The sequence below is a fragment of the Lacerta agilis genome, chromosome 5 (genome assembly GCF_009819535.1).
Source record: "Lacerta agilis isolate rLacAgi1 chromosome 5, rLacAgi1.pri, whole genome shotgun sequence".
Lineage (NCBI taxonomy): Eukaryota > Metazoa > Chordata > Lepidosauria > Squamata > Lacertidae > Lacerta > Lacerta agilis.
This window is the reverse complement of record NC_046316.1, coordinates 59,615,150-59,637,245: the sequence shown is the minus strand read 5'-3', so window position 1 is coordinate 59,637,245 and position 22,096 is coordinate 59,615,150. Positions and strand designations below refer to the sequence as shown.

At 42.0% G+C, this 22,096-nt stretch overlaps 1 protein-coding gene across 1 annotated transcript; it reads left to right on the top strand.

The window, feature by feature from the left end:
- Nucleotides 1-499: 499 nt before the first annotated feature.
- Nucleotides 500-20,512, top strand: DZIP1L (DAZ interacting zinc finger protein 1 like). Its single transcript, XM_033148170.1, has 16 exons — nucleotides 500-556; nucleotides 826-1,404; nucleotides 4,743-4,827; nucleotides 7,790-7,902; nucleotides 8,938-9,099; nucleotides 9,717-9,854; nucleotides 11,672-11,734; nucleotides 12,020-12,160; nucleotides 12,695-12,725; nucleotides 14,349-14,396; nucleotides 15,436-15,569; nucleotides 16,425-16,617; nucleotides 16,864-17,086; nucleotides 17,853-18,055; nucleotides 19,100-19,239; nucleotides 20,140-20,512. Exons 1-16 carry the CDS (start codon nucleotides 500-502, stop codon nucleotides 20,314-20,316), a joined length of 2,487 nt encoding a protein of 828 aa, XP_033004061.1. The 3' UTR covers nucleotides 20,317-20,512.
- The last annotated feature ends 1,584 nt before the right edge of the window (nucleotides 20,513-22,096 follow it).

Below are 22,096 nucleotides of genomic sequence, written 5' to 3'. Positions count from 1 at the left end.
GTCCAACCCCCTGCAATGCAGGAATCTTTTGTCCAACATGGAGCTTGAATCCATGACCCTGAGATTCAGAGTCTCCTGCTCCACTGACTCACTTCTCCCATGTACCCAAGGATTGAGTAGAATAATATAAAAGGAAATCAGTTCTGCAGGATACAAAGAAAAAGGGCAGCCAAAATGATCAAAAGGATGGAGCAACTTTGCTATCAGGGTAGGTTGCCCCATTTGGGACTTTTTAGTCTAGACAAAGGGCAGGGAAGAGGTGACATGATAGGAATTAATAAAATTATGCAAGGCATGGAGAAAGTGGATAGAGAAAATGTTTTTTCCCTTCTATCATAATGCTAGAACTCACAAACATCTAATGAATCAGAATGTTGGATAATTTGGGATAGATAAAAAGAAGAACTTACTTACGCAGAACATAGTTAAACTATGGAACTCCCTCCCTCAGGAGGTAGTGATGGCCACCAATTGGAATGGCTTTAAAAGAGCATTAGATATGGAGGATAAGACTACCAATTGCTACCAGCCATTATCGTTGTGCTCCGCCTCCAAGGTCAGAAGCAGTAATGCTTCTGGATAGCTATTGCTGGAAACCACAGGAGCAAAGAGTGCTCTTGTGTTCAGGTCCTGCTTGAGCATTTCCCATGGGGATCTGCTTGGCCACTGAGAATAGGATGTGGACTAGGTGGGCCATTAGCCGGATTCAGCAGGTTCTTCTTACATTCGTGCATGTTTTGGGTCTGCTTCAAGTACACAAGTGTATTGTATCAGGTCCCATTTTGTTCCAGCCCTAATTCATCTTGTATCCTTTTCATTGCCCAGCCTTTTGCTGCTAATATTTACTACCCACCACAATTGCCTGCACCCCGTCATTGTTGGACAGGTATGCCAGGCTCCACATTTCCTGTGAACTTCCCAAGCAGCAGCCATCTCTTGGGCAGCATGCTCGCCAGTCCGAGCATGGTCCCTGCCTTTAAATTCCAGTTGCGGCGAGACACAATCGACTGGAGGCGGTTCAGCGCCATCGATGTGGAGCGGGTGGCTCGGGAGCTGGACCTTGCCACTCTGCAGGAGAACATCAACAGCATCACCTTTTGCAACCTCGATGCAGAAAAGTGCCCCTACTGTCAGCAGCCAGTTGACCCTGTGCTCTTGAAGGTCTTCAAGATGGCCCAGCTGACCATTGAGTACCTGCTGCACTCTCAAGAGTACTTGAGCATGAGCCTGGCCCTTCAGGAAGAGCAACACCAAGTGACCCTGGAAGATCTCAAACGCGTCAAGCAGGACTGGGATAAGCAAGCAGAAGAGCTGAAGGGTGTCAAGGAAGAGAGCAGGAGGCGGAAAAAGATGATTGCCACACAGCAATTGCTCTTGCAAGCTGGGGCCAATAACTACCACAAGGTGAGTGGTATGGCTGCATGCTTTCTGTGCAGCTTTCATAACTGTAAACAGGGCTAGCCGATATCTAGTATTCAACATTGTGGTATATCAGCAGCTAAATACCATGATATGCTGATATATCATGATGTCTGGAATGTATCTCCACCTTAGGGGAGGAAGAAGCAACCAAGACACATCACCCAGTCCTAATTATTATTATTTATATATTTATTTATACCCCGCCCATCTGGCTGGGTTTCCCCAGCCACTCTCGGCAGCTCCCAACAGAATATTAAAAACACAATAAAACATCAAACATTAAAAATTTCCCTAAACAGGGATGCCTTCAGATGTATTCTAAAAGTCAGATAGTTGTTTATTTCATTGACATCCGATGGGAGGGTGTTCCACAGGGTGGGCGCCACTACTAAGAAGTCCCTCTGCCTGGTTCCCTGTGGCTTCACTTCTCTCAGTGATGGAACCGCCAGAAGGCCCTCAGAGCTGGACCTCAGTGTCCGGACTGAACGATGGGAGCAAGCCCCAATACCTCTGTGGCTTATGTGAGCCAGAGGGGCAGGAGCTTCATTAAACTGCTCAGCTGGGGGCGGGAAGCCTCCTGCCTTCAGCTGAACTAGCCCCATACCGCGCTGGCTCATGTGAGCTGGAGGAGCAGGCTTCCTCAAAGGCACAGGCAGATGGAGGTGGAGAAAGTGCTTGCCCAGAACCATTTTGGGCTCTGTCTGTCTGTGCCTTTGATGTCTGCAGACAATTTGAGCTGGGAATACATCATGGCTCCCCGACCAGCACAATGTATCACCCGCTCAAAATGTCTGAAACCGGTATTGTGATCAGAACGCCATACCAGTTTCAGACAATTTACCAATATATTGTCCAGCCCTAGTTGTAAATAGGGACACACATGGGTACTTAGGACAGCCTTGCTCTCACAGTAAGGATCATTGCTGGAGTAAGCCTCCCCCTTCCCCCTGCCGCATCCTAACCACGATGGCATGCTGTAGGAAGTATTTGAACATACATGTATTATTGGGATAGACAGCTATTGGTGGCGTGGAAGGGAAGCTGTTGCCCTTTTCTGTGTGTGTGTGTGTGTGTGTGTGTGTGTGCGCACATGGGCAGAGCAAGCCATGCATCACACCAGCAGTGACTGATTATAACAGCGGTCCAGTCATGGATGACTCTGTGGTTGCGGCGTTCATCTCGCTTTATTGGCCAAGGGAGCCGGCGTACAGCTTCCGGGTCATGTGGCCAGCATGACTAAGCCGCTGCTGGCAAACCAGAGCAGCGCACGGAAATGCCGTTTACCTTCCCACCGAAGCGGTACCTATTTATCTACTTGCACATTGACGTGCTTTCGAACTGCCGGTGGTAGCTCCCACCTATTTGCTGTTTGAGTGGGTGCATTGAGGCACTCCGCACCAGCAGTGCCCAATGGGGTGGGATCTCACACTGCATCCAAATCTCCTCCAGCTCAGCAGATGCTGTATTAGATTCCATTAGATTTTTTTAAAAAATAAATAAATCCCCAGATCTCCTCCAAAAGTAAAATAAGGACAGTGTTTTAGAAAAGAATCATAGAATTGGAAAGTAGGAAAGGACCTTGAAGGTGGAGATGAGCCCAAACTTCTCAGATGGCATTTCCCTGGAAAAAAATGCCTTTCTTTTTTTGGCAAAAAAAATAATCTTTCTTTTTGCCATCCTCTCAGCCCAATTTAATTTTAATTAATTATTTTTTCAGCAGAATTTTCTCCAGATATTCTCCTCTGTTTTGTTCTGGTGGCCACCCTTAGCTCTGCAATGGCCCAGGATTATATTAGATCCAGGGCACTGATGGCGATGTAAATGGTGTCCATCCTGCCACCATCCTACTGATGCTGCTGATAACATTTGCAGCGGCAGCAAAAGGAGAAGGGGAAACTTTTTAGGTGGTGGGTGGAGATAAGTTGTGCTACTGTGGGGAAAAAACCAAAACCCCTGGGAAATTTCTCTCCCCCCCTCCCCCCGGAGAAATTTGGTGAAATAATCCTGCAAGTTTCTCTACCTGCAAATACAGTGGAGGATTTGGAGAGCTTGCCTGAGCACTGTTGTACCAGAGGTCTTCTCATCCAACCCTTCTGCTCAGTGCAGGATTTACAATGCAGGATGCAACTACAGCATCCCTGACAGTTTCTGCTTAGATACCTTCTGTTTTCTGAGGACTGTCCTTGGTAAATAGGGACAGCTGGAGCATATGGAGCTGCATTATGCACTGTGGATTTTCAGTCAGCGGCCTGTCAAGGAAATGTGAATGATCTTTGTTTTTCTTCCAGCTCATCTCCCTGATTGTGGTTGCAGAAGCAAAGATAGATTAGCAAACATGGGGGGGGGGGTTGTACAGCTGTCTGGGTGTTGGCACTTCAGCAGCCATTTACAAACAGCCCATGATTCAGGGTTAGTTTGAGCACATGGACGAATGGTCCTGCATTAAGCTTGGAGTTGGTCTAGTGGAATGTTTTGCTCCCCCTCTGGCTTTTTAGGTCTACATAATAGCTAAGTCAAGGTTGTAAAGAATGACGTGCATGGACATGTAGGCCAAAATCGCACCATGCTTTTAAAGCACCATGATACCACTTTAAACAGTCACGGCTTCCCCCAAAGAATTCTGGGAGCTGTCATTTGTTAAGGTGCTGAGAGTTGTTGGGGAACCCCTGTTTTGCCACCATAGTTTTCCATTTCTCAGGGTGATTTTACAGTCAATCCCTCTTCCCAAGGATCTCTGGGAATTGTGTGGGGAATAGGGACCTCCTAACAACTCTCAGCACCCCTAGTAAACCACAGCACCTTGAATTCTTTGGGGGAAGCCATGAATGTTTAAAGTGGTGTCATAGTGCTTTCAATGTGTGGTGTGAATGTGGTCTTGGTTTGTTTGGCTTAGTACGTGGTCTAAATCCAGAATCATGATTCAGGTTTCTTCTCCTTGACCTGTAGTCAAGGTTTGTCCTGCAGTTGCAGGTCATGGTCGTGAGGGAAGCATCTTCACCATAACTGTCAACTTTTCCCTTTTCTTGCGAGGAATCCTATTCGGAATAAAGGAATTTCCCTTTTTTAAAAAGGGAAAAGTTGACAGCTATGATCTTTGCCCTGATCCCTGGTCTGAGTGACAGGCTAAGCCAAACTTTGGCTTGGGGGTCCTCCCAGGCTAACCTAAAAGCTCGGGGAGGGGGAGAGAGAGAGAGCGGTGTGAGTTCCTAGCTGGGAGCCAACACATTCATGCAGTCATGATGAGCCACACTCTGTCTTACTTTGATGTGTGAACCAGGCCAGCGTGTGACCTATCTATCCTTTTCTTTGTCTTTCTCCAGTGCCAATTATGTGACAAGACCTTCATGAACTACTCCTTTCTTCAAGCCCACATGCTGCGCAGGCACCCAGAGGCCACTGCAGCAGGTGAGCACAGAGGGTTATTCCATTATGTACTGCTTCATATTTCAAGACTTACAATAATTGCTAATTGGTTTGCGGTATCTTAAAAATATCACAAATACAAAAAGAAACCAACAATAACCCCCCCCCCTTTTTTAGCAGCACAGAAGATAAGAATTTTATATGTCTTAAAACATCAGTATAAACTAGCAGTAATATATGGGGACCATAATTACTAATAGCCAGTCCAAAATACAGAGCTCATTGTTATTCAGTGTGCTTGTTCCTTCAGCACAAGGACTTTTAGCTGTGCAATGGAACTTCTCCCTTCCCCTCCCCACAGGATGCCCTGTGTGCCCTCTAAATCTCTCCTGGGAGTTCCCCAATGCTCCAGAGCACATTTGGGGAATGTGCAGAGCACACGCATGAAGAGAATGTCATAGAGCTGAACTCCAACATATAGTTAGCAGACTAAAAACTTAAACACATTGCAGGATTCCCCCAAAAAATAAACCAGAGGCAATTAATATTTCATCCAGCAGAGCTTTACTGCTACTGAAGGCAAATGAGCATAATGGTTGCAAATCCAATACATTCAGGATTGGCACTCTCCATAAGAAATCCAGTTGCATCAGACTTAACTTAAACTTACAATAACTTATAATAAGTCTAAACCTTAACACCAAATACAGAACACCACACCAGAAGGGAGAGAGATAGAAAGAGAAAGTGAAACCCAGGCTCCTTCTGGCCTTACTTTTTATAGTCATCATGATTATTAAATAGTGGGTGAACATAGCAGATGACACAGTGATTCTCCAAGCAGCTCTGTTTATTCTCAGGCTGAAACAGAACTGAACTGAAGGGCTCAGCAGCCTGCATATATAGAACTCAGCTACAAGCAACAGTAACAACTTCCTGTAGTTACCCAATCCCTGAACGTCACTTTCAATCCCTCATTTGCATGTGCGGACCTGAGTGAGAACTGCAGCAGAATGAACTATATACACACACACCCCTAGTGGCCTAGAGTGAGAACTTCAATACATAACAATGACCTTGACAGAAGAGACAACAGAACCAATTTAAACCAGCTGTGCTCAGTTTCTCTGAAGGCAGTGCTTTAAAAAAAAAAAAGTTTAGGGGTACTCGCATTTTCCTACCCATATTGAAATACTGCCCCTCAATGAGGCCAAACTTAGATTCACAAAATGTTTAGGGGTATCCATACCCCTGTGTCTCCCCAGAAGAAAAGCACTGTCTGAAGGAATAACCCAAACATCATGAACCTTCTGCTTGTTTCTTTCACACAGAGAAGCTTCCAGAGACCCCTTGAATTAATTAGAATAGGAAAGATCTCTACACATCACACCAATACTTTCTGTACTAAGAAATGCAAACTGACAGAGAAGGGGGGGGGAATTGTGTTTCACAAACAGAAATCTTTGCACTGATGAAACGAGTGCATTTTACTTCTTTTTCCCCCCATTCTCTTCTCTTCCTTTTCCTTGTTAAATTTAATAACTAACTAACTAACTAACTAACACAGAGGGACTGTTTGTTTTCCAGATTGCCTAGAGCAGGAGTAGTGAATGTGGTGCCCCTGCCCAAATTTATTTTGCTGGGCTCAAAAACATATCAGCTCCGTTTAGCATGGCCAGTAGTCAAGGGTGATGGATGCTACAGTTCATCTGGAGGACAGCACAGTTACTGCCCCTGATCTGAAGTGTTATTTGAGATCACCAGGGGCCCATTGGATCAATCAAACTGTGTAAAAGCATTTGATTTTTGAACGCCTCTCTCCATATACAGGTTGATACCCAGTAGTTTGTTACTAATTAAGCATTCAGGCATTTTCTTTCCCTTAACTCATTTGTGGGCAGAAAAATCTGGAGAGATTTCCTTTTACATTAAAATATCGTTTTAATGAAACAAACTGTTTAGCTTGACCATTATCTACAAATAAGGGGCTCAGTAGCCATCATTTTTTTTCTGAATGGTTTCACATATAAACCGATTCTGAGCCATACTGGCAACATCAGACATTAATGGACGTACATCCAGCATTTTGGAAAATGTTAAGATGTCATTCTGCAAATCTGGATACAATCATGCAACTATAACTGCCCCACCTCAGAAGGATATACTTCATACTCACATAATGATAAGGTTGGCCATAAAGCATACAGATTAAAACATGACAAATACATTTTGTTCAAATTGATTTACCTCCCCAAATAATATGCACGAAATTCTCTGAGGTATAGCTTTGGATTTATGACTGGGAACAAAATACTTCTAGGAAGCCTAAGAAAACTGCAAAATATACCACATGCATACTGTTGAGGTGGCAAAGGAAGTTCACAAAATGAGAGGAGAACAAAACCTTCAAACCTTGAAGAAAATTCAGCTCTGGGCATGGTTTTGTCCAGCAGAGGGCAGTGGTTCCGCTATAATTTATGATGACAATCCATTATAGAGCTAGCTGTGTTGGTGTACTGTACTTTGAAATGAACAGGCCTCAACACATTTACTACTGGATTGAAATGTTGCCCTTGTTAATTCACTTGTGTCAAATATTATTTTCCTGACATACAAAGCAATGTTTTAAGTCAAAAATAAATGAAAAATAGAGTTTCAGGCTGGGAAAACCAAGCCAGATGGACGGGGTATTATTATTATTATTATTATTATTATTATTATTATTATTATTATTATTAATACTATTGTCATCATCATCATCAGTGCTTTTTTCTGGGGGAACGCAGAGGTACCCTAAACATTTTGTGAGTTTGGCCTCATTGAGGGGCAGTATTTCAATATGAGTAGGGAAATGAGAGTACCCCTAAACATTTTTTAATAGAAAAAAGCACGATTATCATCATCATCATCATCTTACATTCCTGGGTACCTTTCTATACACAATTCAAAATGTTTGCAATTGTTGCCATAACTAACCATGCCTCTTTCTGAATGAACTTTATAGAGCAGGAGAAGAAGAAACAAGTAGTACAAATGGAAAGTGAGATTGAAGAACTGAAGGTCAAACTGAAGGAGACCCATGCCCAACTGGAGGCTGAGAGCCAAAGCAGGGCTCAGGTATGAACTCACAAAAGCCAAAGCCTTGCTGAATTACAACGATCTGTTTGTAGCCAAAGTGAAAGCAGTGCATGTGAAACTCTTAATGATGCACCTTTGCACCATGGCAGCTGGAAGGGAAGAGGCTTGTTGTTTGTTTGTTTGTTTGTTTGTTATATTTGAGTCCCATTTTTGCATTTTGAAAGTAGTGACTCAAATTGATTTACACAGTAAAAAGTAAAATAACAAAGACAATCAAATCAGATTAAAAACAGCAATGAACAAAAACTTTTTTAAAAAACCCATCTAACAATATTTCTTCTGCATCAGTAAAAATAAATTCAAAGGCGAGTTGCAGAAACATGCAAGCTATGAAGGTGTGAGGGGATCCTGAAGGGCAAACATTTGCAGGCACATGGAAATCCTTCAGAACAATGCCAGTCATCTCAGATAATCTCTTGGCCTGGGTATCTGCTGTTCAGTGGGGTGGCCAATAAACCATTGGAAAGGAATTCCTTGTGAGCCTCACGTATATTAGGGAATGGCTGTAGCTCAATGACAGAGCATCTGCCTTGCATGCAGAAGACCCCAGGTCCGATCCCTAGTGTCTCCAGGTAGGGAAATCTTCTATCTGAAACCGTGGCTGGTCAGAGTCTATTGAGCTAGATGGATCATCTGCCTCAGTATAAGACAGCTTCCTATGTTCCTGTGTACAACAATCATACACCTTGAACTCAGTGGGACTTAGCTTTGACTAGACATAATAAGATTGTACTTTTAATATATTTGATAGGGCAACTTGTCTGCGCAGGTCATTGCCACTCCACTCACCCCCCCCCCCACTGTTGTAAGCTATTGGTTGTTACCATGTTGAATATCCAGCTTAAAGTAGCTGGGCAAGAATTGGACCATCCTGCCCTTTGCTTGGAGTATTTCCACTTCCGTTTGAATGACTGGGATTTCTGGAAACTGCTGTCAAATCATTCCATAGCCACAACTTTTTGTCTTTTCTAACCAGCTTATTTGCAGCTTCGGATCTTGTTGTTTTGTTGATAGGAAGCAGAGCAGCTGAGGCAAAGAGAAGAGGAGAGTAGAAGAAAATTTGAGAAATGGAAGGAGGAGGAGAGGGTAAAGTTTCAAAGGGAGATGGAAGACCTCCGGCACCTGTTCCTCACTGAATTCAAGGACATTGCCAGCAAGAATTCCGCCATGGAAGGGGTAAGGCAAATGCACAACTTTCTCTTTTCCTTGAATATTCAGGGCAGTCACAGCCTTCAATAAACTGGCATGCTGCTTTTAAATATTACCACAAAAGAACAGCAGAGCCTTTTCTTCAAGGAATGATAAAAATTCCCTATGTTAGAGAAGGATGAATCACTTTGTTTGAGCATGGACAGACCTTGGTAATATGGTGCCCTGCGTTTCACCAAAAATTCCATCCTTCTCTGGAGATTATTCAGTATAATGCACTTTTCTGGTTATAAATAGCCTGGATAATTTTGCAAGGTCTTGTTCACTTAGCTGAATTTCCAGCACCATTGACAAGTGAAGAGCCATGCAATTGGCTATGATCCTGTTTGTGGGGGAAATCCACACTCTAGCTAGTCGTCCTTTCCCAATCAAGAGAATGAAACACAAAGCAAGAAGCTGGTGTTCCTTCCAACAAGTATTCATTTCTACATGGGGAAGTCCCAACTTACATGACAACTCTGCTTTTTATATTCCATCAGATATGGCACAGAAACCTAACCTACCTGAGAGATGCCTTAATAGCTCTGGCCGCTGCTACTCTTTGCCAGCAAAGTGTTTACATGTACCACTTATTCCTCCTCCAGAAGCTGCAGGAACTACAAGGCAAGAGTGCAGTGGTCTCTAATCTGGGGACATTGCAGGATGATGAGTCACCTGACCAGCAGCAATGGAAGAAGACTCAGAGGGAACTACAGGGGATGAAGGCAAAGATAGAGCAACAGGTGCGTTAGCATAGATGTGGTGGTTGTGAGCTCTGCAATATATCATCTCTTGCTTGTAGAATATAACAGAGTAGGAGGAAGACACTTAAGAGTATAATCTTATTTTTGCAGTCCATTACATTCTAAGCCCCACCCCCAGGAGCCAAACCATAAAACCTAAGCTATATAACTATTGTGGAGAGTGGGAAATGATGCAAGCAGATAGATTGTTGTGGAGTCACTTATGCTGATGTCCCTTGTGCTCTGACATTAATACAGCATGGTTTAACAATACGAGGCAACGCTGCTCCCTCTCCCCTCCTTCTCCAATGTGGCCATGAGGAGGAAATAAGAAGCTTCCATTTCTGTTTCACATTAATGACCATTTAGCAATGGCATTGAATTCAACTCTTGAACTATAGTTAATCACAACTATGGCTTGTTTCAGCAAGCAAGCTTCTTAAACTGTGGTTTGATGCTCGCTTGTTTCAGCAAACTGTAGTTAAGATTAACCATTATTCCTTGAGTTTGGACAATGCAACAAACTATGATTAGTTTAAAATTGAAACAAAAACGTTTTGTGCTCCTTGCAGCTTCACTAGAGAAGGTGGGAGTGCACAAGCCTGAGGGTTGCTTGCTTATTTATTTATTTATTATTTTCATTCCTATACCTCTTTATACTTTTAAGAAAAATCTCAAAGCAGTTTACAGTATATTAAACATCAATAAAACAATCCAGAATCAAACATTTCTGAAGAAAGTCAAATATAAAGTAGACAGTCAAAGCAACATGATTAACAGAAAACTAAAATATTATCTTAAAGGTTTCAAAAGAAAACATTACAAAGGAGGTCAACAACAGAATACGTATTTAACGTAAAGTTAACAAAAAATCTTAAAACATTTCAAAAGAAAACATTGGTAGGTGAAGTCAAATATAAAATGCACATTTAAAACAGCATAATTAAGAAGAAAATAAAATATTATCATAAGCATGACATAGCCGTTTGGCAGGCACAAAAAGATGGGGCAAAAGAATCCAATAGTTAGGGTTTGTTGTCAGGCATTTGTTCCTCCGGCCTCATGAGGAGTAGGGCCTCATGAATAGGGCTGGTAAGTGTGGGTGGAAAGGGCCTTGTAGGGAGTGGCCTTCATGCCCCACAGCCGGGAGACGTTCCTCCGTCCTCATGAGGAGCGTCTTTAGTAGGGCTGGTAAGTGTGGGCCCTGCCCTCTAGGCCAGGTGGAAATGGCCTTGTGGGGAGCGGCCTTTACGCCTCACAGCCAAGCAATGTTCCTCTGGCCTCATGAGGAGCCTCTTTCTAGGGCTGGTTGATGTGGGCCCCGTCCCCTAGGCCGGGTGGAATGGGCCTTGCAGGGAGCGGCCTTCATGCCTCACAGCTAGGCGAATAGATTCATTGTTGCACATACTAGGCCTTTCTGATTAACCCTTGTGATCAAACCAGCCCTTTCTGATTGAAGACACTTCAATCAAAGTGCCCTGCAGAACACCACATATTTTAATAATATGACTGTTAAGTAGAAGGGTTGTCCGTGCCCTTCTGGATGTTTCTATTTTACACCAAGTGGGTCGCCAGCATTCTTTGCATGGTTTTCAGGGGATAATTGGAGCAGGAGGACACAGTGGAATTGAATGAGATTTCCAGTTCTTGATTTGAGTTGGTTCATCACCCTAAAGCAGGTTCAGCCAAAAGTGAAGACTTAAAAAAACACATTTGGAATCCTGAATAGCTGCTATTGAGTTTTACACAACTAGTGATAAATAGTGTCCAAATAAGTTTGGCTAAGACTGAGGTTGTTGTTATTTTTAATTTATCAGAAAACAGAGTGGAAGTGGAAACTGAGGGATCTTCAGAAGGAACACCAGATGGAGAAGGAAGAGGTGAGTGTGCTGAAGAATATGTTTTTCTCACTGTTTCTCTCTCATTAAGAGTTCAAACAGTCGGTGCCCAAATAGGAACCGAATCTGCCCATACCTCTGTAGAGCATGATACACAAACAGAGATTATGCATATACAATGCAACAAACTATTACATGCATAGACTCTGTGTATACATTGTGCTGGATGCTGTTGGGGAGGGCAGAGCCTGCACACGCAACCCCACTACCTTCATGCAGCGGGTCCTCATGCCCAAATCTCTAAACAGTTTGTTCTTATCTCCTCAGCTGAAGGGTGAGAATGAGAGACTACGGGCCTCCTTGTCTTCTGACCAATGGAAAATGGCCGAGCACAGCAAACAGCAAATAGCATCACTCAGTGCACAACTCAGGGAGCAGGTCAAGATCATCCAGTCACAGGAGAAAACAGTAAGTTGAATATGGTCTCTTGCCTTCAGTCCTGTAAGAAGCTCTCTGTTCACCTCTTGGGGCTCACGTTCAATAAGAGTTTTGAGTCCTGTTTTGAAGCAGATTGTTGCTTCTGCTCTAAGGCTCAAACTGCAATAAACAGGATTACATGCTGCTGCTCTTGCCAAATAACAGGTGGCAATCTGCATGTTTGAATGTATCCCTGATAAAAAAACTCCCTTGTTCTACACTGCGATCCTTCTAATCAAGTTGTTTGGATGAAGAGAACCTTTCATATGATAGTAGGGCTTATACCAGAGGACCACTTTGAATGAGATCCTGGTACAGGGATGGGGAAGCTGTGCCCCTCCAAAAGCTGTTAGTCTCTAACTCCCATCCAGCCCAGCATGACCAATGGTTCCCCATCTCTACCCCGCCTAAAGAATACAATGCATATTTGGGGCTCCTTTTTCAGTTGTTTCGCTTTTTTCCTGATTACAGTTTCTAAATCTTGTAAATAAAACTGATCTTTTAATAACATATTTTGTCTTGCAGATTAAGCTCTTGTCTTCCAGCAAACCTAAAGGTAATGGTCAAAATCTAGGCTGAATGAATTTCCATAGTTAACACCAGATGCTTCTTTTTCTCTTCTGACAAACTGTATAAAACTGGGCAGGTTTAGGCAGGCAGATAAGGAAACTCTGTAACAGCCATATCTATTGATTCAAAAGCTCACAGTGAAGTTAATTATCCAGCTCTTTTTCTAAGGTCATTCTGAACATTTCACCTCTGATTTTGGTGTCCGTGGGAATTAAAATTGGAACTGAGGTGCAGAAGCAAAGGAAGCCCCAATTGATTCCATAGTTATTTGCTGTTATAGATAGTGACAACCACAGATTGCTTTCTGGAAACTAAGATTTCTTGCAGCCCCAGTACAAACTGCACATCAAGGATTAGTGATTAATAGTGGCTCTAAGGTTGCAGTCTACTTGCAGAGTTAAAAGAAGAATTTTTCTTAGAGCACATCTATAAGGGAGAGTTACTACGGTCAATTTTTTCCCATTATGCTGCTAAGGGGACCAAAGTCTTTGTGTCTAGTGATTTAGCAGACAATGAGAATTCTTGTTTTTGGAATGAGAGCAACCTCTCTTCTGCTTGTTGGAAGAATCCAGTATACCAGTATAGTGCAGTCAAATTAATCACTGAATTGTAGAGCCACAAAGGAAGAGTGAACAATAATTGCCGTTATTGTTGTTGATTCAGTGTGCATGATAACTGACAGAGTACAAGGGGTCAGGTTCGTGCCCTGAGGAGCTTCCCGTCTAAACTTTGATACAGAGGAGGAGAGGAGAGGGGAGGCAGAGGTTAGCAGAGAAAGAATGCATTTTTTTTTCATTTACACATTCTTAGGACTGGTAACGTGTAGTTGCTGTAGAACTTGAGAACGTGTTCAAGTACACTTACATCAGGTCTTTAAATCAGTTGATAGGCCTGGAGAAGGAAGGATTTAGAATCACATTTAAACCTCCCCTGGTTCATAATTGAATTGGTTAAAATTAACTGAAGTATGAGGAAATTCTGGAATGATCATTAAGTTGCTTGGAACACGTCATTGAAGAGTTTTCCTTTTGTGCTGAAATATGCAGTCTGGCAGTAGCAGAAAATCTGATTTACTACTCCAAATAATAAAATTACTCTCTAAATTCTAACCCTCTAACCAAAATATGCAATCCAGTGCTTTCATCAAAGCTATTCCATGCTCATCCAGCAACTTCTCAGTGATTTCATGCCTAGAGGTCTTTTGAAATGTTTAATGTGCTCCATAACAATTGAATAGTTTTTTATCATCCTGAACACTATAAATAAAATGTATATCATATATGTACACACACAAATTCACATGTACAAAAAGCCCCAGTGTGTTTTGTATACTTAGCACTGCAAACATACACTTAAGCACTTGTGTGATCTTGAGATGTGAAATAAGCATGCACAGTAACAAATCTGAGGGATTCTGGCAGATCCTTGAGAGCTCCAGAAGTGTGTTTTGCTCCCAAGTTCCATATGGACAAAACTACAAATCAATTTTTTTCTGGGATAAATGAAACTGTACAGCTTAAGTTCCATGCTAATGTGTAAGAACTGTGAGTTCCACCAACTGGAATTTGAATAATGTGCCTTTTCCTAAGTTACTGTTTTTAATTTCCAGAAATAACTGTGCCTAAGGCAGAAACCTCAGAAGAATCTACTGAAGAAGGTATTTTTCACCAATTTCAGTTGCTCTTCTCCGATTTTATGCTAGATACTGTTGTTGTCCAAAGTCCAACCTGACCAGAGGACCTTTATGGGTCTCCAGAAACCAATGGCTAGCCCATTCCCTCTGGAACCCAAGACACCCCTTTGCACAGGGAACAATCCCCCCCCCCCACGGCTAATTACACAGGACTGCACTTCACAAATGGACGGTTTCTTAACTTTAGTTTGCCACCTCCAGATAAGCATCATATTACTGATTATAATAATTATTAATTGGATTCTGTCAAGCTGCCATAGGATGCAGGTGGGTTTTAGGCCCACTTTATATGTTTAGAACCCTATTCTCCCCCCTTCAAATAGCAAAAGAATAAAGTATTGCAAGCTCTCGTTCAGTGGCAGAATACAGTTGTACCTTGGATCCCAAACGCCTTGCGAGTCAAATGTTTTGGCTCCCAAATGCTGCAAACCCAGAAGTGAGTGTTCCAATTTGCAAACATTCTTTGGAACCCAAATGTCCAACATGGCTTCCGCAGCTTCCGATTGGCTGCAGGAGCTTCCTGCAACCAATCGGAAGTCGCGCCTTGGTTTCTGGATGTTCTGGAAGTCAAACAGACTTCCGGAACGGATTCCGTTCGACTTCTGAGGTACGACTGTAATTAGAAGTTGATAATTTAGGCAGTATTGCAAAGAGTAATGCTGGTCCCAATGTTATTGGCAGTACTCACGAAATTATTTCATATTTCTGATTGCCCAAAACAAATGTTTGGGTTTCAGCCTTATGCTGGGATGTGAAAATAATGGCAGCACGCTAAGGTGCCAGAATCCTTTAAGCAGTTCTGATGATCACTCAGAACATAGTTTTATTCTCTGTCAAGGTGTGTGGAGAAGTTCCTCTCAATTCAGCAAAGCACTGCGATGCTGCCCACTGGTCCCCCTTCCCAAAGAAAGATTGCTTGGGGACCAGAGCTGACCCACGGGCTGGTGATTTGCCACCATTTCTTAAGATTTTTTTCTGGTTCTTGCCATTGGTTTCACTATAGAACTGGAAGATACTCTGGACAGAAAGAAGAGGGTTCTAGAAGCACTGAGGAGGAATCCAAACTTGCTGAAACAGTTCCGGCCGATTCTGGAAGAGACCCTTGAAGAGAAACTGGAGAGCATGGGAGTGAAGCGAGTAAGTTCCATGAGAGAAGGAAAGTAGATACAGAGAGCTTTCCCCCTTGTAGTCAGTTACCCAACCTTGAATTCCTTTTCCATATTCAACTGAAGATTGCAATGCCTAATATGTCTGAGAATTTAGAGTCAAGCTCATTACAAGCAGATCTTGGCAATCTTATCTGGCAATAGGGATGGAAGGATCTATGAGTTTCAGTTCTCTAAGACTGGAAAAAATGAGAATTTGCAAATTGCTCTAGAAATGCGGATAACAAAAATAAAGAAAGAAAAACTCTCATGAAGATACTTCAGCTTTTTAGGATGCATTTTCCCCAGCAAACACGTTAATGTAGTTTTGACAAATGAACACATTTTTTGAAAGCAATTTATCCCAATATAGTGCATTATTTTCACTAATATAGTCATTTTAATGCACCCTTTAACCTAATACATGCATATTTGTAAACAATGGCTGAAGCAACTACATGTCAAATTCAGAAAAGTGCAGTTTTCAAAAGATGTTTCTCACTTGGCTTTGTAAGGTGTGAATTTGATAGAGTCACCTTTTAAATGCAAACTTAATGGAATTTCTCCTCCATCCCTTCCCAATAGCTAGTAAACCAAGGATGGAAAATCTGTGATCCTGCAGATGTTGTTGAACTCTAACTCCCATTAATCCCAACTACTGGCCAGGTTGCCTGGCAGTGCTGATGAGATATAGAGTCCAACAACACCTGGAGGGCTCTCCACCCCTCCATCGAAACATATTGGTTCTGTGTGTCAGTTGTGAATGAAAAGGGCTGTGGTCTACCACACAAGAACAGAATTACGCAGTGATGCAATCTGCATTATTCCTAATTGTTTTTTCTTACAGGGTTCAAAAGGTATCCCTGCTCAAACCTATAAACATTTGAGAGACGTGATAAAAACCCAACAACAGCAGAAGGCCAAAAAATTTCCACAGCTCCTTGCCTTAAGAGACAAAATTGAGCAAGAAGTGAAAAGGAAAGTCAGAAGGGGTCAGAAGGATGAAAGCGATCTCTCGCTGCCACTCTCGGGAACCTCAGGTAAGAGGCTTTGTGACAGCCTTTGTCAACCTGAAGCCCTCCAGGCTAAAACTCCTATCAGCCCAAAATCATAGTCCAAAACATCTGGAAGGCAACATTGCTGAAAGTTTCTCTATGATATTCCTAATTTGGGATACTGATTTTCAGCGCATTGCTTTTATTTTATGGGGGGGGGGTGTATTATTTACCTGGATCAGATACTGGCCAATTTGTTTTCCTCCAGATGTTTCCAACCATCTCTTTCAGGTAAAAGCCAAAGGAGCCCACAGTCTCCAATCCAGGTTGTGTCTTCTAAGCCCAGAATGCAACAAGCTGAATTCAAGCCTTATGCCTCAGAGATGCCCAAACCAGCCCCTCGGAGCAAAGTGAGCTCCAAGGCAAGTTCAGTGGAGACCCCCAGGATCCCTTCTCCAAAGCAAGTGAGGAGCAGCACACCATCTCTTCAATACTCTGCTGCCCATCATCCCAGGTGGGTTAAAGTTCTGGGTTAAACTTCAATTTCCCTGTTTTTATGCTGAATTGTCTTGGTTATTGTGTATGAAAACTGATGATGTTGAACTGATGTAATTGAACTGTTGTCATTATGTTTTAGGCATTTTACAAACCTTTTTGCAAGCTTTTAATTTCATGAAGAAAAGTGTGGCTTAGCTTTTAATCTGAATTTTGTGTGGGAGAGTGTAGCCCCTTGTCCTAAAACAGCTATTTCTACCAGACCTTGTTAATTGGCCAAGATTTGCAAAGTACTCTGGGAATCCCTCAAAAGTGTCTCAGTTGGATGTTGCTCCAAAACTCTGTAGGCAAAGTTGGGGATTTTCATTTCTTATCCATGTCAGTTTCACATGTGTTTGTTCATAGATCTGTCCTGTCTTGTCTCGATTCTGCATTGATCTGTAGTGTAGATGTTTTTAAAAATAAATAAATTCATATTTTAAATCCATGTATAAATATGTACGTCAGTATGTATTTTTTATCACGAAATATACATTTTTCCTCAATGTGTGCATTTCTAACCTTATTTCATCCTAAAATACATACATACTCTTACACACATTTTGGTGAGGTTGTGTGTGTGTGTGTGTTAAGCTGAGAAATGCATCACAAAATTTGGAGAAGTCCAGAATTACATTCTGATAAATATATTAGCCCAGAGATCAGTACGCTTAAAAATGCACCAAATGAAATTCTCCTCCATCCTTCGTTTCTGTTTCCCACTCTGCTGTGTTTCCATTCCCCAGCACTTCGCCTTTCAGCTCTGAAGAAGAGTCTGAAGAGGAATCAAACTTTACATCTCCAAAGTTTACACCCCGCAAGACAGAACCAGACCCTCCCAGAGCAGTGCAGAATGAAGAAAGTGACTGGGATTCATCTGACATAGAATTGTCTGAGGGGAAAGGCAGTATGGGAAGGGTCCTTGCAACAGCGGCAGAGACTCATTCAGGTGTGTGTGTGTGCATGTTTTAATATATTTTAAATGCACATTTTAATATGTGTTGAACTGTATATTTTCATGCTTATTTAAATGCATATGTCCTCTGAAAACATGCATTTAAATCCATATTTGGTCCTTTTTAACTACCAAGGATTTTCCTGCAGTATTGAATAAAGTGCAAAATGTGTTGGCTATGTCGTTTTGATATGCAGTTTGATCAGATAAGTGCAGATCAGGACATTTCATACAAGAATTTGTGAGGCTCAAATTCTTCAGGCTTCTCTAGTTATAATGCAACAGGGTAGGCTAGAAAGCTCTTACCTATGTAGTTGTTCCACATGGCTGGCATAGCATTTTAAAAACGTTTTCCGTGTGCTGCAGCCCATTCAAGGGCAGTATTTTTATGCCAACAATCTGTGACATACTGTGCTATCACTGTGCATGAATGCTCTTGTTACACAGTGGCAAGGGTTTGTGTGCTAGATACTTATTGCCATAGGTTTTCCTGGACCAGCTCTCCAGTCAGACACACGTCAGCTCATTTCTTAGTTTTGTCATTCTGACAGCTTTCATTAGAATTATACAGTTTCTTAGGTCAGCCATAACCCTCTAAGAAGCCATTTATTATTATGAACAACTTTGCTGTTTAAATCTGATGTCTAGACTTGAATCCTAACTCTTAATATGTATATGAATTGTAGGTGTTTCGTTTGAATTTGTTAATGGTGTAATGTATTTGGGTGGAATACAACATAGCACTAAGGTAACTATTCCACCACCCCAGGGAGTTTTGCTTGCTCATCAGAACATCGTCTCCTTCTCTTTCTTTGCACCCACTAAATCTGTTATCAGGGTTTCCCCTGGAATAGATTTTGGGAGGGTGCAGGACACATGCAAGGGAGGAGAGGGGGATACTCCCATTACGCAAGTGAAAATTCTTGCACTGATGGGACTCGTTAGTATAATACCACCCTTTATGTTTTAGATATGTTGCAAGTCACTTGGAGACCTTTGAAAGTTTAATGAATAACAACAATTCTTTGCTTCTTGTAGAAACAATGGTGCAGTCAATGGCTAAAAATCTGGAGAGGACACTGAGTGCATCTGGGAAAAAGCCTGCTGGTGGAGTTAAACTCTTTCCCATCCATACCAAAGAAGCTCCTAAACCTGGCCCAACTACTAAAAAAATCCAGGTACTATACAATACACACTAGTTTAGGAAACCAGACAGGTGGTCTCCCCCTTCCTCTGCCAAATTCTAACCCATAAGAAACATAATCCTGGTTTTTGCTCCTGGCTATTCATTCAGCATGATGAAGAATTCGGGAGAGCTTGAAAGCTTGCTCGCTCTTATGTCATTTTATGCTTGATGACCTAATAAAAATATTGTCCTACTGTGGTTTTGGATTTGGGGGAGGGGGGGCAACACAGCTACCTTTGCTTTTCATTCACCAGTTCTTTCCCAACATTATACTATGCATATTTACTCAAACATAAATGCCTCAGTGTTCTATGAGGCTTGCTCATGAGCATGTTTAGGATTTCAGCTGTCAGGAATTCAACTAACAGGGTGCAATCCATCAGGTGGTTCTCCTGCACATGGAAAGAGCTGCTCTTGAGCAGCACCCATTAACTGTGATAGTGCAAAGCACCCAACTACTTGAAAACCCACCAGTTGTATACTGACTAATGGGTAATAGGTGGCAAAACTGGTACTGGGCATAGAATGGGAAACTTTAATCTACAGCCCTGAATTAAGAATTATTTACTTATTTGTTGTATTTATATCCTACCTTTCCTCCAATGAGCTCAAGGTGATGTACATGAAATAGGTTAGGCTGAGAGACTGTGATTGGCCCAAGGCCACCCAGGGAGTGTCATGGCCAAGCAGAGACTTGAATCCTGGCCTCCCAGCACTGTAACCACTACACAACCCTGGTGGGGTGTGCCTTCCCCGAGAAGTATCTTCTTCACTGATTCAGGGTGATTTTTAAGGAGGAGGATGTGAGCCATTGCAGAGATGAGAGTGTGTGGCCAGTCTTTGCCATCTGCTGCTTGCTCTCCTATCTGCTTTCTCTTCTCCCTTGCTGCAGTTCGTTGATGAGGAGGACAGTGACTTGGAGATTTCTTCCTTAGAGGAAGTCACCCCACACCTGGAGACCAACAGCAAGCTGAAGAAGCCACCAGTCACAAGGAGCAGCGGGGACTCAGTTGAGTCTCGGGGCACCAGTCTCTGGGGTTCTGGCAGCACAAGGGCTGGTGCCTGGTAATTTTTGCATTGAGCTGAGCTGTGTGAGACAACAGGCTCCATTTGAGATGGAACAGTTCCTGGGGCAAGCCAACGAAAACGATGCTGAACTTTCAGAGAGAGAGAATGTGAATAACTACAATGCTCAGGATCATATCTTTTGGCTCAAGTGTGAAGTTGTTTTGCTTGAATGTTTTCCTCCTTAGTAAAAAAAAAAATGAGATAAAAAGCTAAGAACCAAGCAGACACGTATGTATGTACCATGGAACATGCAGGTTTGTGAGACTGGAAGTCTCAGGTAACAAAAGCTTTGAAACAATAACTTGTAGGACTGAGACGAAATATCAGCCCTAGCTTTGTAGCCCCTGCATTTCATTGATGCTTCAAAGGGAGGAGTTTGATGGGAGTGAAGTTCACCTTTTGATGAAGGGAGCACATCTCCACTTGATGCTGAACTATCCCTGCTCTTGTTTTCTATGGAGGAGCATTCAGTCATATGAGTCCCCAGCTGTAGTCTAAATTGCAATAACCCAATGCAGGAACATCATTATCACTTAAAGTATAGCTAGACCTAAGGCATTCAGGGCCACACGTCTACTGAATGCATAGCAACATTTCTCCTTGCTCTTTGTGTTTTTGCACAATATATATGAGTGTAAATAAGTTTTTTTTAATCTATATTGAATGCTTTTCACACTAAAAACGCTTTCATAATTTTAAAGACTATTTTTCTATTTGGGGTATTTTTCTATTGAAGCTTGTTCTGATTAGACTAGTTTTCGTAGATAACATGATCCAATGGAAAGACATGTTTCTCCCCCAAACAGGAAAATAACAGTTATGGATGGCAATTTAGTTTGGGATAACAATGTTGGAGAAAGAGTAAACCCACCTCCCATCTCATTTGCCCCCCTTTCCCAACTGCTGTTTTTAATATGAATTTAAAGAAATGTGAGATATCTCATCTGGTGTGGCTCATAGTTATAACATATTTGAGTTCTAGAAACAGTTAAATAAAAAGTTGCTGAATAGAGCTGACCACTTGATGGCACCACAACTCAAGAAACATACGTTTTTTGCTTTGATTTTTGAGATGCTGCAAATGGCACTTGTTACTAGAGTAGATTTTTTTAAAAAAGAGAGAGAGTATTCAGGAGAACAAATGGCATAGGTAAAAATGAGGCATCCTATATACCTGCCCAAAAAGAAATTACACAAGAGCAATATGGGGGGGGGTGTGATCATAAGGGGTCCATACCCCCTTCTGCCCTTTCTTTTTATATTAAAAAACCCTTTCATTAAAAAATAATAATTTTGAAGCATTTGTTTTATAGAAGTCCCATTTGCTCATTCCCCGATTTCTCAGGATATATGTGGCCATATGTGCTGTCTTTGCAAGTTACCAACCTGCATTTATCTCAAGAAGGCAGATGCATAAAATATCTGGCAAAAGTTATTAAGCACCATGACGACATTTGCAAGCTTGAAGGCAGTATTTATTGAGATCTTCCTTTTTTCCAGTAAGACAATACAGTTGCATAAAAATGATTGCGGTCAGCAATAATCCTCAATGTAAAGTACAAAACCTACAGAAATGGTGTGTGGGATCCATCTGACCCCACACTTTTTTAAAACATAAAAATAATTTACCATTAAGATAGAGGTAGCTTGCAACTTACATACATTTAACTTGTGCACATTCAGCTTTATGCGTTTGTCAATTTAAAAGGAAAAAGAAAGAAAGGGAGGGGGTGGAAAGGAGGTGGGCATCCGTGGAAAAATACTTTGGCAGTCCCAGCTGC